General features: G+C 32.7%; 1 protein-coding gene across 1 annotated transcript in view; it reads right to left on the minus strand.

The window, feature by feature from the left end:
- Window positions 1-672: 672 nt before the first annotated feature.
- grip2b (glutamate receptor interacting protein 2b) overlaps window positions 673-19,089 on the minus strand; it is a 156,266-nt gene continuing 137,849 nt past the window's right edge. Inside the window, exons 15-23 of the mRNA XM_016247423.1 lie at window positions 18,744-18,889; window positions 16,631-16,775; window positions 14,268-14,407; window positions 12,546-12,728; window positions 12,305-12,458; window positions 9,908-10,025; window positions 6,323-6,550; window positions 3,075-3,221; window positions 673-1,268 (exon numbers count right to left, since the gene is read on the minus strand). Coding sequence (XP_016102909.1) covers window positions 1,071-1,268; window positions 3,075-3,221; window positions 6,323-6,550; window positions 9,908-10,025; window positions 12,305-12,458; window positions 12,546-12,728; window positions 14,268-14,407; window positions 16,631-16,775; window positions 18,744-18,889 — 1,459 coding nt within the window. The 3' untranslated portion in view covers window positions 673-1,070. The remainder of the gene's footprint in view (window positions 1,269-3,074; window positions 3,222-6,322; window positions 6,551-9,907; window positions 10,026-12,304; window positions 12,459-12,545; window positions 12,729-14,267; window positions 14,408-16,630; window positions 16,776-18,743; window positions 18,890-19,089) is intronic.

Raw genomic sequence — 19,089 nt, forward strand, 5'->3', positions numbered from 1 at the left:
AATCGAAACAAAAATTAATAAAATAAAACCAAACAAAAAAAAGAAAAGAAAAGAAAAAAAAAACTGTAAGGGGAAAAAATCTACATCTTGGCCACAAATTAAGAATTAAATTAAATGTTTCCTCGTTTTAGCTGAATGCAGTCACATTACACTAATTCATACCTTCGTTTAGACCACGGTTTACCAAAACAAGGGAATGAATTAGTACTACGTGGCCATAACTTACTAAAACAAGAAAATGAATCAGTACTATCTGACCATGTTTTAAAATAACAAGGGAATGAATCAGTAGAACATAACCACGGTTAACTGAATCAGTACATTGTGGCCACGATTTACGAAAACTTGGAGAATAAGTCATGAGAATTAATTCTTATTTTGTGGCCATTATATTAATATTTTCCCCCCATATCATGTGCTAGGCTCCATAGTAAAAAAAAAAATTTTGATGGGCGAAGTCCATGTATGGTGTATGCATTGTAGTAGTCCAATATTTTTGTTTTGTTTTGTGCTGTTTTTAAAAAACTGGCTCAGATCCTTTCGAGTTTTGTACTGAAAACTGGCTCAAATCTTTTGTTGTACAGTTTCCACGATCACTCCTTATAATCTGGATATTTCAGTTCATTTGAGTTTTGTAATGAAACCAGTGAATCATGGCTCCTAATCAGTACATTGTGGCCACGATTTACGAAAACTTGGAGAATAAGTCATGAGAATTAATTCTTATTTTGTGGCCATTATATTAATATTTTCCCCCCATATCATGTGCTAGGCTCCATAGTAAAAAAAAAAAATTTGATGGGCGAAGTCCATGTATGGTGTATGCATTGTAGTAGTCCAATATTTTTGTTTTGTTTTGTTCTGTTTTTAAAAAACTGGCTCAGATCCTTTCGAGTTTTGTACTGAAAACTGGCTCAAATCTTTTGTTGTACAGTTTCCACGATCACTCCTTATAATCTGGATATTTCAGTTCATTTGAGTTTTGTAATGAAACCAGTGAATCATGGCTCCTTCTGATAGTCTGTTGCAACAAATGGTCCGGTGTGGTCATAGTCTGAGTTACCCAGTGGTCACAGGTCTAGCGTGCTGGTCTGGTGCTCACGGGAATGGCCTACGGGGTTGAAGTGTGGCTGGCAGTCGTGGGGCTGGGCAACACCCAGCTGTGCTAATGGGTTTCGGCTAATCACCAACTCAAGTTTGTCTCCGGCCTCTGTGATGAGGGGCACAGCTAAGCAGCAGTCGAAATCTCGCGTCCGCACGTGGTTCACCTGGTGGAAAAATATTTAGACATCGAATTCAATACACTAAAGTAGAAAAATGTAAGATTAATTACATAATTATAAATGGCAACATCTTTATGAAGGGCCTCCTTTGTTTAGCATAAGAGTCTAAAAATTACATTTTGAATTCTCCTGACAACTAAGTGAAATAAAACAAGTACCAAAATTACTAAAACTAAAAACTGGAATAAAAATAAAGCTAAAAGGAAATATATTTAAAAAACGATAGCAAATTACAAAAGCACATAACAAAATTACTAATACTAAAATGAAAACTGAAAATAACAAAAAAAAGAAATAAATTCAAAAGATGAATAAATACTATAATAGTATATAAATAACACTGACGTTAGCATCTCATTAGCATATGCTAAACAACAGAATTTGGTGATTTTAGGACAAAATATTTTAAATCAAACTTTTTTCTTAAATAATGCAAAAAAGTGCAAACAAAACGCAAGCAAACAAACAAATATCAAATCATAAAGCAACTCCCAGGATATGTCCGTTTTTCTTGAAAATAAATCATGAGTATCATAACTTCTTGGTTTTGACTTAAAAAATAAAATAAATAAAACTGCATAAAGTATCTTCAGAGGAAAACACATTTATAAGTTTAAAACAGCGGAAAAAAGCACCTACAGTATAAACAAATGAGGATTTAATGACAAAATATTTTGAATGAAATTTGTTTTCCAAAATACTGACTTCATGGTTTCAATGTTCTACAGAATTTTATTTATGATTTTATAGACTTAGTTTTTTAGCAACTTTGGTCAAATGTTTGCATCTGTAAAATAATTTTCATCATACTAACATTAATGTAACTTTATACGGGCTTTATCTGAACCAGAATTTGTTCTGAAATTTTCAACCCATTATTAAATATGAAAACAAACATACAAAACCAGACACCATAAAGCAAGCACCTACAACTATGGTTGCAACTGTGGCAAAATTACTAATACTAAAATGAAAACTGAAAATAACAAAAAAAAGAAATAAATTCAAAAGATGAATAAATACTATAATAGCATATAAATAACACTGACGTTAGCATCTCATTAGCATATGCTAAACAACAAAATATTTTAAATCAAACTTTTTTCTTAAATAATGCAAAAAAGTGCAAACAAACAAATATCAAATCATAAAGCAACTCCCAGGATATGTCCGTTTTTCTTGAAAATAAATCATGAGTATCATAACTTCTTGGTTTTGACTTAAAAAATTAAATAAATAAAACCGCATAAAGTATCTTCAGAGGAAAACACGTTTATAAGTTTGAAACAGCGGAAAAAAGCACCTACAGTATAAACAAATGAGGATTTAATGACAAAATATTTTGAATGAAATTTGTTTTCCAAAATACTGACTTCATGGTTTCAATGTTCTACAGAATTTTATTTATGATTTTATAGACTATAAAACCAGACACCATAAAGCAAGCACCTACAACTATGGTTGCAACTGTGGTTAACACACCACAGCTGTTAAATATAATCTTTAGACAGATTTAATCATTTCCACAGCCAGTGAAGTGTGGCAGATTAGCGAGAGGGGGACGCTCTCTAAGATTTGACCACAAGTGCTGTGTAGCCACGCAGAAGATCCAGCCGAATCACTTTTTAACTCGACATGTCCTCCCAGAGTCAAAGGCCTATTGAATGCTCTCATACCTCATTCTGGCCCTCTCAGAGTGAGTTTATATTTAACCGAGCTGGGCAGATCATATAGCTGGGGAAAGGGAGGGGACGCAGGGAAACCAGCTAGTGGTGATCTGAGAAGAGGCACCTGAAGGATCCTGTCGTACGGTTTGAGTCCAGCACGGTCCGCCGGACCTTCAGGCCTGATCATGTTCACGCAAACACCCTTTTCCAAGAACCCGTCCGATACGCTGAATCCAAAGTCATCGCTCTCTGGGTCCTTCATCACAGTCACCTGTAATTGTGTAACACAAAATTATTTGAACAATTCAACTATGAGCTAATGTATTCTAAATATGTTCAGAAGATGATGTTGAAGTCTTAAAGGAATAGTTCACATAAAAATAAGTCCTTAGGCTATAAAAACACTATATCGATCTATCTTAAATTAAACATTTCATTAAATGATTTAATTTAATTAAATAATTTCTTATGTTTTTGTCATGTTGTCCAGTAAACAATTCTTGAGAACCAAATATGCAGAATATTATATTCTTAATATCTGATGCAACATATTTTCAAGTAAATTAATCTTATTTTAAAGATAATATAAAAAAAACTATGCATTTACTTACATCTACTAAACAAAAATCATAAAAACAAGACAAAAAATGAAGCAAATCAATGAAAAGCAAAAAACAACTAAAGCAATAAATAAATAAACACAACCGAAACTAAACTAAAAACAAAACTCCAAAACAAAATCTTTAAAGCAATTCAATCCGTGTATCATTCAATCATTCGTTTTTTTATTTCATATTGAAAAGTAGAAAAATTAGAAAACGGATCCTTTTTCGTGTTTTAGTTTTTTTCCCAAAAAACGAAAAACGAGAATTCAGCTTAAATTTTCGTTTTTCGTTCATGGGTGGAAAAATGAATAAACAGCTTGAATATTCGATTTCTACAAGTGGGCGGGAATTAAACGTCCCTTTCTGCTGATTGGCCAGCCGAAGATCAAACAGAATACACAGCAGAATAATAGTCCTCCACTGCTGCAGTTGTATGGATTAATAACCCATTTTATTGCAACTACATTTCATATTTTTCTCATCAAACAGACTAATGAATAGCTCGACACAACTCGTACAGGGGCAGAGTCTAGACAGGTCTTTCTTCTGTGTAGACCAATGGTTCTTAAAGTGATAGGGGGTCCGAGAAATAATTTGCTATAGCCTAAAGTATTTCCAAACTGTAAAGTGATTTTTTTTATCATGATACATAGGCCTACTGTGATTTATTCCAAAGTGAATTATGATGCATTTAATGCTTATATGAAGCCTTTTAAAAGAGAGTATTCCCTGTGGTTGATGTTTGTGGCATGTGCCAGAAAGATGCTCAAGAAGACAGAGACGCGCTAAAGCAGCGCATTCTGTTGTTCTCTTTATTTTTCAAAGGCATGACATTTTGTAGTTATTTTGAACGTAACGTTACACAAATAAAAATACAAAAAATTTACCAAACGACTATAAATGACAGAGTATTAAGTTATTTCCCCTCGATGGGGAAAAAAATCCAAGTGAACATCAATCAGTACTCAATATTAATTTAAACTGCTTTAAATATGATGCTGCTTATTTCCTGTGCACTTCAATACTGGTCTGCGCTTGACTGTAGTCTGTCTGCTTATTGAGTTTATTTAACCCATCGCAATTTATTGGAAATGTGTGAACTAGAGTGAATATTCACCTTAATGTTGTTATAAAGGCTTATTACTTAATAACACAAAAATGTCCTGCTCGTACTTGCCAATTTAATGGCAGAGAATGGTGACTTTATTATTTATTTTTATTTTTTTAAGCGGATGCATATCTGTCGTAAAATAATCCTATGCATCTCGTGGCGTATATTCCAAGCATTCCAAGTGAGAAACAAACTGAAATTGCAAGTTATTATATTTTATGAAAATCTTGCAGTGCGAGTGCGCAGCAGCTCACGCCGCGCAAAAGTGCATATCCTTTTGAGATATCAATTATAATCAATTTTACACAATACTGCATTATATAACTCTAACAGTAGGCTATTTAATATCTGCTGTTCTCCGGTTGTCAGTCAGAATGGCAGTTCTTGCGTGAACATAGGCCTATATATATACCCAAGCCAATTTATTATTCTTTCCTTTTTGTCTTAGTGTTTAAAATATTTATTTTGAAACGAATTAATTAATTACTTAAACAGACTTACTGGGTGAGCAGGGTAGGCTAAGACAGCTGTCATATCATACCCTGCCATGCCCAGCTGATGCAAAGAATAGAATTTATATCTACACAGAAGAAAGTCCTGCCTAGACTCTGCCCAGGTATGAGTTGTGTCGAGCTATTCATTAGCCTGTTTGTTTGATGAAAAAAGACTAAATGTAGTTACAATAAATGCGTTAAGAATCCATACAACTGCAGCAGTGGAGGACTATTATTCTGCTGCGTGATACTGCAGAAGAACTGATGACAGCACGGTTTGATCTTCGGCTGACCAATCAGCAGAAATGGGCGTTTAATTCCCCCCCACGTGTAGAAATCCAATATTCAAGCTGTTTATTCATTTTTCCACCAAAGAACGAAAAACGAAAATTTAAGCTGAATTCTCGTTTTTCGTGTTTTGGAAAAAAACGAAAATACGAAAAAGGAGCCGTTTTCAAATTTTTCTACTTTCAAAACGAATGATCGAATGATACACGGATTCAATTCCTAGGACATGTCGATTTTCCTCTAAAATAATCAAACCAAGCGAAACAAAAACTAAAGCAAAACAAACAAACAAAAAAAGAAAAATAAGTAAAATCAAATCAAAAAGCAAAACAAATAAAAAACACAAAGAAAAACAATAAATAAATAAAAACAAAACAATTAAGCAAAACAACAACAACAACAACAACAAAAATCTTCAAAGCAATTCCCAAGACATGTCAGTTGTCATCTAAAATAAACAAAGCAAAACTAAACTAAAACAAAGCAAAACAAAACTAAGAAGGAAAACTCCAAAACAAAATCTTTAAAGCAACTCCCCGGATATATCAGTTTTACTTGGAAATAAAACATGGTTATGCTGATGCGACATATCTGTGCATATCATAATTTACGGGTTTTGCATGAACTTCATGAAGTATCTACAGAGAAAAATAAAATTCTTAGCATGAAAGCAAAATTTCATGCTAAACCACATATAAAGCACCTACAGTATTAACCTAAGAGGAGTGAAAGATGAATCTCCCTGCCCTTTCCCAGGGACATTTTCAGAGAAGATAAATACTCCCAGTGGTTACTAATACCAACCATGCTGACCAACACTTGAATCCACATACTGTTCAACTGTGTGTTCAACTTATGCTGTGAGTTCGCTTACCTTGTGCAGCTCTAACGGTGTGGGCGACAGGATGTCCTGGATCTCTTCTTTGATCCTCCGTGACTCCCAGGTCTTCTCGGACATACGGAGCGTGCTCTTGTTCTTGGTTTCGTTGAGGAGATGTGGGGCTTTTCTCAGAGGGCTGAGGTGAGGTTGGCTGACCGTCTCGCCGTGGGCCTTTCCACCCTCTACACCCAAACTCAGGGCGCTGCCGGTCATTATTGACGCCTACAGGTGGAAAACAACCACAAACATTGATTCCTGCCTTCTCACAAGCCAATGTTCCCCAGTGCGTTGAACTCTGTCATGGAAAGGGCCTTTAGGCCACATTGTTTTAATAGGGAGCCTCTGATTGGACTCCCATTAAGCAATTGTCTCATTTAATAAAACCCTATTAACCAGAAGACGTGAAGCCCATCCTCATTTACCTTTAATGAGCTCCAGATCCATTTATTTCCAATGAGCTGTGACTGAAATGTGTGTTAATTGTGAGTTACGGCATTTGTGACTCTTTGAAGCTGTAATTCAATGGGTTTTACTAACTCAATCCAATACACATAGGATCAGCGTGGATCTCCGCTTATGAAATTACTTTCAAAACGCAGTTAGTGTACAAGAAATTGCAGATTACTTGGAAAGCTGCAGCCCATTATGCCACATGACATAATTTGAGATTTGTGCTGGCTTGCACTTACAGTAATACGTGATTCTGGGAACGTAACTACAACAGATACTTCTGTAAAGTCCCTCAGAAACCACAAAGCAGCAATTTGTTTCCTGACTTGTTTTACTTTTAGTTATTCAACTTTATACTCCCTTTGGATCTGCCTTATCTCGCCTTTGTCCTCCCAGCATTGCAACACCTCTGTTTTTGAATGAAAAAGCTTTTTTTTTGGTGGCAAATATATATAAACTAGTTAGCTAAACTTCAGTTAGTTGCTAGGGTAACATTTTGTTTAGTTTAAGTGCTAAAATACACTAAAACGGAAATAAATGGAAAACTAAAAAAAACTTCAAAACAAACAAAATACTACAAATCACAAAAACTACTGCATGTTTAATAAAATTTAAAATAAAAATGAAAAATATATTTTAAAAAGTTCACCTTCACTGAAAAAAAGAGGTGTAGAAACTACTTTCATTTAGAAATTGATTGCAAATTTCACAATTACAAAGAAATGGCAAGTAACACATGGGATTGAACTCTACATTTTTAAGTAGAAATACTAAAATAGTGTTTTTCTTGCCAAATGTACTCCAATCATCTTTTAACATAGTGTTCATGTCGTCCCAAGCCTGTATGACTCGCTTTATTCTGTACAGCACAAAAAGAGACATTGTGAAGAATGTCCTGGCTCCTCTTTTCCATAAAAAAATTACAAGAAGTTCTGCCATTTTAAAAACCAAATATTTCAAATAGAATTTATATGAATATGAATTTATAGATCTAAATGTACAAACACTTTAAAATATATTAAAAAATTACAATTATTTGTATATAAAAATAATAGTTTAGTTTAAGTTTTAGCAACTTTTTATATGAATTGCAATTTTTCATCAGTGTTAATTGTTTTTGAAATATTTCTAGTTAACTTTAATTTGTCAGAATTTTAGTACTTCAATGAAATTATGACTTAAATTAAATAAATATGAATTTTTTTCCTTGGCAACTAACTCAAATAAGTGTAAGTTTTTCACCTAATATTTATATTTTATTTCATTTCAGCATTATTTTATAATTGTACATTTCCATTTAGAAGAGACAAAACATCTCCTTCTGTGTTCCACGGAAAACAGAAAGTCAAGTATCGATGAAGAAACATGTCATCCATGGCTGACCTCGCTAGCCAGTGTCATCAAACATCTGATAAAAACACTTCCCCATGCTTTCCTAACTCTCCTAGGTTGGTTGTGTAAGAACAGAGCTCACTGTTTTGAGCAAGCAGGCGTGAAATGAGCCATCAGTCAGTATGCAGAGACTTTGTGTGATTTTGTGGTAGCAGGAGTGTAGTGATTGGTGATTTGGGAATTCCAACTTAAAAAAAGGGAATTCACAAGAATGACCTGCGAATGCTGGTGGCGGTGTGTATTTGCATTCGCTGTCTGTGGTGTTTTAGCACTCGACTCACTACAGGAATTATGTAAATAAGGTAAGGGTACAAACACAGGCCAGAAAATGTGCTGTACTTTTACGGAACAATTCCTCATCTTGCAGGCCAGATTTGAGTGCTTGGTTGTGGAGGACGCGGCAGACTACCACAATCTGACATTATTTACTGGGACTGTACAGCATTGCTCAACCGCTGAATTCCAAAGAGGGTTTGAGTCATTCTATGAAGCATGTGCCTTTTATTTATTATCATTATTATCATTATTATTTTATTTAACACACTTAAAGACAAAGAATACATAATCTCAAGTTTAATTATAAAAAAAACAATGTTTTCAAATTTGTCCTCCTACCTTTAAGCATGACTTTTCTATAAAAAGTAGAAAAATACTGTTATTTTTTCTGTTGTTTGTTATTTGTTGTATATATAATAACAATTTAATACACTTTCTCTTCATTCTCTTCATTTAAAATAACAGATCAATTTTGAGATATATAAGTAAGATGGAGAAGGCTTAAAACAGAATAATTAATTGTTTTTTTTCTTAATTGTTTTAGCATGAATGGAATTTTTTTTTTTACAAAAAGTTCTGCCATTTTAAATACCAATAATTCAAATATAATTTATTTGACTAGATATACAGACATGTAAAAATTTATATAAAACATACATTAAAATATTTATATAAAAACAAGCTTTTTATATATTTTTAGATTTCACTTTAATTTTAGTTTGTTTTAGCAATCTTGTTATGAGCTTTGTCCTTTTTATTAGTTTTAGTTACTTCAATGCTATTATATTTAGCTTTATTCCCCCCCTCAGAATTTTAGTACTTCAACAAACAAAAATATGAAATACGTTTGAAATAAGTTTAAGTTTTTCATTGAACATTTAGATTTCATTTTGTTTTTATTCATGCTCTATTCCATCATTTTTACATCTCCGTTTTTTATTTCATAATTTTTTTCAGAGTTTTCACAGACTGTGATGATGCAACTCCAGTTACTAACATTGTAAATCTATCGTTCTTCAATATTTTTTTAATGAATATTTATACAACTATTCACACTTTATTTGTTATATATATATATATATATATATATATATTTTTTTTTTTTAGAAGGTCATAGAAATGCTATTGTGGATTTTATGTATTGCTATTGGATCAAACAGGAACTCAAAAATTATATTTTTTATATATACATATACAGATGTTTGCCCAACTATGACGACTTCCGCTTCTTGAAATGTAAAGAAGGTCCATTAACATATTAATTCATGACATTTAATTAATTTGTGATTGTGTTTAATGCATCAAATGACTCTTACATAACTGATATTGACATCATCATCACACTGCAAGTGCAAACTATCGACTTTTTCTTCAGAGAAACGCTATCATTGATCATTATTTGTTCATTTCTATCTGACCCGTGAGATGATTAGAGATGTTCTCGTCATCGCAGCGGTTTACCTCGATCTCGCGCAGGAGCTCGGACTGGCCGCAGGTCTCCAGGTCTTCCAGGGCCTGGCACCAGAAACTGTCCTCCTGCTCCATCATGAGGCCGTCGGCATGCGGCTGGCTGCTGTATCTGCAGCAGAAGCACACATTACAGCCAATGAGGCATGAGGCAAATAGCCGTTGCTGTTGGTTGCTGGTGTTTTGAAAGACTATACATACAGACAAATCATTTGAGTGTAAAACTGTAAGCAGTTACCACAGTCATTTAAATATAACAATCGGTGTTATTTATGTACTATTATATTATTTATTGTTATTCTGAATCATTATTAACAGTGTTTTAGCATAATTAACAGTATATATATATATATATATATATATATATATATATATATATATATATATATATATATATATATATATATAAACGCAACACTTTTGTTTTTGCCCCCATTTTTCATGAGCTGAACTCAAAGATCTAAGACTTTTTCTATGTACACAAAAGGCCTATTTCTCTCAAAGAGAGAAATCTGTCTAAATCTGTGTTGGTGAGCACTTCTCCTTTTTCGAGACAATCCATCCACCTCACAGGTGTGGCATATCAAGATGCTGATTAGACAGCATGATTATTGCACAGGTGTGCCTTAGGCTGGCCACAATAAAAGGTCACTCTAAAATGTGAAGTTTTATCACACAGCACAATGCCACAGATGTCGCAAGTTTTGAGGGAGCGTGCAATTGGCATGCTGACTGCAGGAATGTCCACCAGAGCTGTTGCCCGTGAATTGAATGTTCATTTCTCTACCATAAGCCGTCTCCACAGGCATTTCAGAGAATTTGGCAGTACATCCAACCGGCCTCACAACCGCAGACCACGTGTAACCGCACCAGCCCAGGACCTCCACATCCAGCATCTTCATCTCCAAGATCGTCTGAGACCAGCCACCCGGACAGCTGCTACAACAATCGGTTTGTATAACCAAAGAATTTCTGCACAAACTGTCAGAAACCATCTCAGGGAAGCTCATCTGCATGCTCGTCGTCCTCATCGGCGTCTCGACCTGACTGCAGTTCGTCGTCGTAACCAACTTGAGATCCTGAGGCCCATTGTTGTGCCATTCATCCACGACCATCACCTCATGTTGCAGCATGATAATGGACGGCCCCATGTTGCAAGGATCTGTACACAATTCCTGGAAGCTGAAAACATCCCAGTTCTTGCATGGCCAGCATACTCACCGGACATGTCACCCATTGAGCATGTTTGGTATGCTCTGGAACGGCGTATACGACAGCGTGTTCCAGTTCCTGCCAATATCCAGCAACTTCGCACAGCCATTGAAGAGGAGTGGACCAACATTACACAGGCCACAATCAACAACCTGATCAACTCTATGCGAAGGAGATGTGTTGCACTGCGTGAGGCAAATGGTATACATATATACATTTGCAAATGTATATATATATACACTACCAGTCAAAAGCTTTTGAACAGTAAGATTTTTTTATGTTTTTTAAAGAAGTCTATTCTGCTCACCAAGCCTGCATACATTTGATCCAAAAATACAGCAAAATTCTATTTGAATATATTTTAAAATGTAATTTATTCCTGTGATGACAATGCTAATTTATATATATATATATACACACACACACACATATTTATATACACATACATACATATACGTATGTATATATGTATATTAGTATATATATATTTATTAATATAGATATATTTTCTTGACTCCTATCACTAAGCAAACAGCTTGACTTTTCTATAAGTCTTTTACTTCTCTATTTTTTTCTTGTATGTGACAGAGATGTGCTACATAGATATGTTATGAATGACAAATCTAGTGAAGAATGAAAAAAATATAAATGTTAAATTAATTATGTTAAATTAAAGAATGGAAGAGGAATTAAGACAACTAAATACACCGATAATTGATTCTGCTTATAATAAAATACTTATAAGATTGATTTAGAGTGAATGGGGAAAAAAAGAAGAAGCATTTTTTAAACACCAAATATTTAGTTCATTTCTTTATATGACTAGAATATACAGACGTGTAAAAATATATTTACTCTAAAATAAGTTCTAGCAATTTGTATGTGTAGTTTTTATTCATTTTTCATAATTTCTTAAATATTTCAATTAGCTTTCAAAGTTTTGGTCATTTTAGTACAGTACTTTGACTTTGACATTTTTTCTTGACCAAAAAAACAAACAAAAAATAATAATAAAATAAATGTAAGTTTCATTAACTTTACGTTTCTTATCGAATATTTCAATATTTTTTTCAGCTTCATTTCAATCACCAAAAATGTTTTTTAATAGTAGTAATTTACAATAAGAACACTGAAAACAAAGCAGCATTGCACACGCTTGTGTACAGCGTCCCGTCTCACCCGGCAGCTTTGTCCCAGTCGTCCTCACTGAATCCCGCGTCACTGAAGGGATAGTTCTTGTGGCGGGACGGAGGAGGTGTGCTGTTCCTCTGCTTGCTGTTACGCCACTCGTGAGGGTGTAGCGCAATCCCAGCGGCCTGATGCGTGTAGCCACCTTCGGAGGAGCATCAGGTCACATGTTTGACTGAGAGGCTGTCAGTAGATATATAATATCGGCCCGGCGTGAGGAGAGTGCACTCACCTTGGCTGCTGTAACCGCCGTCGATTCCCGAGCCGTCCCACGACTCCATGGCCGAATCCACGCTGGGGATGGTGGTGGAATAAATGTCCGACAGTTTGTTGGTCTTCTGCGAGTCGGTCATGTCGTCCTCGTTATCGCTGAGCTCGTTATCCAGATCGTTCTCTTTATTTTGATCATCTGGTGCTGAAGGGGGAATGACAGTTATCAGATCTTTTTTAAAGGTGTCCTTGTTACACGTTACATGTACTTACTATTATAGTAACAATTAATTATGCATAATTACATACAAATAACCCTAATCCTAGACGGGTGCTAGGTTGGGGGGAGCTGTTGTACTTTTCCAAAACCTAACCATAGAGTAAGTACATGTAGTTAATTAGTATTACTCAGTACTTAAATGTATGTTACACAATGTTACACTATACTTAAAAGTTGATTTACACTGTAACAATGATACCTTAAAATAAAGAGTAACCCAGATTTGTATGCATTAAAAAAAAACAGGTGTTTTGTGTAAAATGGTGAATGTCTGGATTTCATTGTTAATACAGATAATTTAGGCAATAGGTCAGTATTTAGGTGGCAAGTCAATGTTTTTTTATTTATTTTTTGATTAATTAAAACTTCTTGATTATGATGATTAATGAAATACTTCGATAATTTGATGATCGAAAGCTACTCTATTAGTGAAAGCGTTTTGCCCCAATCCATATAATTGCTTATAATTAATTATATTATTCATTATAATTAAATATAATTAATATCAATGTATAGAAAACAAATAATAATATATAATAAAATAATAATGTAAATTATCTAAATTATATGCAATTATATTTATTACAATTTATTGGGTGAAATTGTTCACTAATAGAATAGCTTATCAAATTTTCATAGTCAGAAGATGCCAAAATGGGGGTGAAATGTATATTATGATATATTATAGAATTATATATATATGTGTGTGTTATATATAATTATATTATATAACACACACACACACACACACACACACACTTCATTTTTGTTGCATCCTTACTGTCAGTTTGTTTGTTTGTTTGTTTATTTATTACTACTGATAATTATGAGCAGCCAAACAATTACTATTTTAATAAAACTAGAATTTTTTAAATTATAGTTATTAAATTATGGGGACAAAATACTTTCACTAATACAGTATCTTATCAACTAGTAGTACTACTGTTAGTAATCAATTAATGTTTTTATAACAATAGTAATATGAATAGTAATGATAATAATAATAATAATGATGATGATGATGATAATAAGAATCTATTTAATACTACTTTATGATTTTCTAAGTATATTTTTTTAAATACATTTTTATTATTTATCTTATATCTTAATGTATCTTATTAAATAACCAGAAGACCCCAAAATGGGGAAAATGAGGGGAGAAATATATTATATTATATTAAATGCCTATTTTAGAAATGCATTATATTATATTACATTATATTATATGAAAAGATAAATAAAACATATAAAATATACTATATATTTTCCCCTAAAGAAAATAAGGCCTATTTTAAAAATATAATAGAATATAAAATGTATTATATTATATTATTATCTTATATTATGAAAAGATAAATAAAACATATAAAAACATATGATATATATTTCCCCCTAAAGAAAACAAGGGCTATTGTGCATGCAGTAGCATAACGTGCATCCAGTAGTGTATAGTGTGAGTCGTACTGTCGGTCTGCTTCTTGATCTTGAGGGTGACGGTTTCTCCTGCCATCTGCAGCAGGTGTATGGCTTCACTGAGCGGCTTCCCCTTCAGACTGACGCTGTTGATGGCCAGAATACGATCGCCAACGTGAATGGCTCCAGTCCTGTGAGAACAGACAACAACCACACAATCAGAAACTCCTCAGAGCTTCTGCAGCCGTGGACAATAAACCTTCTTCAAACAGACTTTCAAAATCGACACCGGACACACAAAGTGTCCAAAAATGAAGAAACAAGTGTGTATTTCTGAGTGCACTTTGAAGGATTGCATATTTGGAGCTCGCATTACCAATACATGTTTGGCCTCAGTAGGTGTGTGTGTGTGTGTGTGTGGTAGAGAGTCTTTAATGGTCAATTCATACAGAAGACTGCCTTTTATCAGGATCAGCAAATAAATGTAATAACCCATTTATGAGAACCTGGCATATATCATTTTAGAATCACAGACGCCGCTTTTCTTTGCAAACCAAACTGGACACAGTTATGAGTAGAACACTCTAGCAGGGCTGTCAACATCAACAAATGACAAAAACCATTCATAGAAGCATTATGGCCTGTGTGCTAAATAATAATAATAATAATAATAATAATAATAATAATAATAATATACTTGTTTTTTAAGCAAAATATTTAATATGACTGAATAAACTATTATCCTTTGAACTATTTATAGCAATATTTATATAACAATATTTAATTAAATTAATTAATAATAATTTAATAATAATTTATGCATTTAGCAGATGCTTTTATCCAAAGCGACTTACAGTGCATTCAGACTATACATTTTTTACCAGTATGTGTATTTATATTTATATTAATAACTAGTTATAACATTATTTAATTCATAACAATGATAACATAATTCTATAAACATTATTACACATTATAACGCAATATATAATTATAAATATAATATATAATTATAACACAAACATTATTATTACTATTATTAATAATAATAATAATAATAATAATAATAATAATTTCATTTAAATTTAAGTATTCTATTCAAATGAAAATATTTAGTATGACTTGATCACCTTAATAATAATAATAATAATAATAATTTGTATTATTATTATTATTATTATTATTATTATTATTATTATTAATATTATTAAATACCACTGTTAATTATGAGTAATCAATAAATCCACATAGACTGGGTTTTATTCACATAAAAATATTTAATACCGCTTAATTACCCTTATTATTATCATCATCATCATTATTATTATTATTATTAATACTACTACTACTACTGTTAATTAGGAGTAATTAATAATTACAAATTGACAGGTTTTATTAAACTATTATGTATTTTTAATTTATTATTATTAGTATTATTACTACTACTACTAAAACTACAACTACAGTTAATCAATAATTCCAAATTGACTGGTTTTATTTACATAAAAAATGTATTTAGCTGAAATACCCTGATTATTATTATTATTATTATTATTTATATTTTATAATAACGATGATGATGATGATGATAATAATAATTATTATTATTATTATCAGTATTAATATTTTTTAATTATTAGTATTATTATTATTATTATTATTATTATTATATGTATTAATATTAAAAAAAAATATATATATTATCAGTTAATATTTTAAAATTATTATTATTATTATTATTATTATTATTATTATTATCTGTATTCATATTTTAAAATTATTATAATAATTATTATTATCTGTATTCATATTTTTTAATTATTATTATTATCATATGTATTAATATTTTAAATTATTATAACAATGATTATTATCTGTATCAATATTTTTAAATTATTATTATTATTAGTATTAATATTTTTACTTATTATTATTATTATTATTATTATCTGTATTGATATTTTTTAATTATTATTATAATTATTATAGTCTGTATTAATATCTTTTAATTATTATTATTATTATTATTATTATTATTATTATCATCATCATCGGTATTAATATTTTAAAATTAGTACTATTATTATTATTATTATTATTGCCACTGTTAATTAAGTAATTAATTCTAAGAGTCAGAAAGAGAGAGGGCAGCATATGCGCATCTAGTGTGAGGGCAGCTGAGGTGGATACATGTGGATATGGGAAGCCAAACACACTGAATGTGGACGAAACAGCGCAGTGAAGAAACAGCCAGTTTTCTGCCGAGCAGTGATGAATCAGGAAAAGTGCTCTGAGCCGTGCTGGTGAGATTAGGTTGATTGAGCTCTGTAACATCGCTCCGTTCGCTCTCACATCTGGTGTGTTTGGCGTCCCGTATGGGCAGGTTTAGGCTGGATCTGTGTCCCGTGGCTCACCTCTCAGCGAGACCCCTCTTGGTCAGGCCTGAGATGATGATGGGGTCAAAGGGCTCCTCGGTGCCGGAGATGGTGATGCCCAGCGGGCCGCCGTAGCGCTTCAGCTCCACCGTGTAGATGATGGAGCCGGACGACTCCTGCTCGTCTGCACAGAGGACACGCTTCTGCTGTCACATATCATTCTGAGGACACTAGATTCTGCTGACACGCATTCATATCAACACATTATGGATATTCAATGAATAATTGAACATTGTGAACAGAAGAGCTCGGTGTTTGATTCGCTCTTGGAGCTGCAAAACAGGCCAAACAAAGACAGTTTCACTTCAAAGCAACGATAAGACGCTTCGCTTCATCTGCTGCTCTGACCACAGACTGTGTTTTACCTCTTAACAGAAAATCAGCAACGACTGATCTCTGTCTGTCATGTCCACAAAAATGTACTACATAACTCCCATTCGTGTCATTTGTATAGTTTTGAATCGTTTTTTCCATTGTTCTCAGTGTGGAAACTAGCAATAATAAAGAACGAGTAGGAGTGGCCAATGTTTTGATTGACAGGATTTATTTGTTATTATGGTTGCATCCTTGAACTATTTGGCATTTGAAGTAGATTAAATCAATAAGCCCCGTGAAGCCGTGGTGAATTTATACTGTATATAATTTATATGAGTGCCTAAAACCCCCTTAGCCGTTATAAATTCACTGTAAACCACGGCTTCACGGGGCTTATTGCTTTTATAAAACGGTTATTCCATATATACGTAGTAAGGTTTCACAAAATAAAACAGAGCAAATAAAGTGTAATGATATTAATAAAAACAGTATTCTTCCAGCAAACAATGTAGTTCCTTAGCATCAGCTGTGGTTGCAACAAAGTGGTTGCCGAGCAACACACAAACGTAAACAAAGGTGTATGTTTGTAGAGTAATTTACGACAGCTTCGAACGTGGCTCAGCCAATCAGAATCAAGGACCGGAACTATACGTTTTATAAATGCTGTAATATACTGACACCTGGCGGTCAAATGTTGGATTACACATTGACATGCTTTCAGTATGATTTTCAAATTAGATGTTTAAAATCAAAATAGGGTCGGATATTTTATTTCGGATTGATTGATTAATTTTGGAATAACTTGGATAAGCCGACCAGGTCATATTTCATCCTATATTTCTAACAGACAAACACTAAACTAAACTAAATGCATTTATATTTTCTTTTGTATTTTATTGTTGTATTTTATTTTTATCAATATAAATGCTAAAAAAAAAAAAAAAATGACAATTTAAAATAAAAAGTTTATATTTCTAAGAGGCAAAAACAACCATGTACAAATAAAATATGAACAAATATAACTATAACATATATTTCTAATTCTATAAAATATAGTATTTTGCATAAAGAAAGCCTATTTGTGGACCACAAACATTTGTATGCAATACATAATGAGGATAATAATGTACTATTTACTTTTAAACCATGCACTCTTATCATGCTAAAACAAAATATTGATTTAAGTTTTATTTGAATCTTTATCATTTGGCATCATAATTTATAAAAATGTAATGATGAATGCGAAACATGTTAAGACTTTATGATGATAAATTATAAAATGAAAAAGGATTCACATTTCCAATAGTCTAAAATACCCATATATAAGATAAATAAATAAAAGATACTATTAAACAGTATTTTGCATAAAGAAAGCCTATTTATAGAACGATGGACATTTTTTATGCAATGTATGTAATGAGGATAATAATGTACTATATTATTTAAATAGTAAACTCTAACCATGATAATATTTGCCGTACTGTTTTTAATTTATGCTGAGATCAATTTAAAAGAAAAGTGCTTTTCATTAATGAATTCTAACAGCATGAATCTCAAATGAAAATCAAAACTCCAAAACATACAAATGCATTACAGTAATGAGGCTTTAGCAAAATAATGGGAGGAAAATAATATCACAATGCAAAACAATGCCCCCTATATGATACAATGTCCTGTTTTTTTCCTTTTAAATATGAAACACGCCCTTCACAAGTTCTTGGCATGTTCTGAAGCTGGACACGCGCGCACACACACACACACACACACACACACACACCTGAGTTGTCCTCATCCTTGCGGATTTTGAGTTTGACCAGGTCTTCGCTCTGCTGGAGGATCTGGACGGCGTCCTCCATGCAGCAGTTCTCCAGACGGATGTTATCTATGGCCAGCAGCTTGTCTCCGGGCTCCAGAGTTCCTGTTCTGCAGGAAGAAACCATGAAACGCGCTTCAGTCTCACAAACAAACACTGGACACATCTGTGGAGTGAGTGAGCCAACAACTAAGTGTGTCCTTGACTTTCTGCAACGCAAAGTTGCAAAGAGGTTTTTCAACAAACAAGAAAAGGTATTTATATTTCTAAGAGACAAAAACAAGAATATAAAACGCATTCTAGAATATAT

Source organism: Sinocyclocheilus grahami, unplaced genomic scaffold, assembly GCF_001515645.1.
Source record: "Sinocyclocheilus grahami isolate Dianchi unplaced genomic scaffold, SAMN03320097.WGS_v1.1 scaffold835.1, whole genome shotgun sequence".
NCBI classification, from domain to species: Eukaryota; Metazoa; Chordata; class Actinopteri; order Cypriniformes; family Cyprinidae; genus Sinocyclocheilus; species Sinocyclocheilus grahami.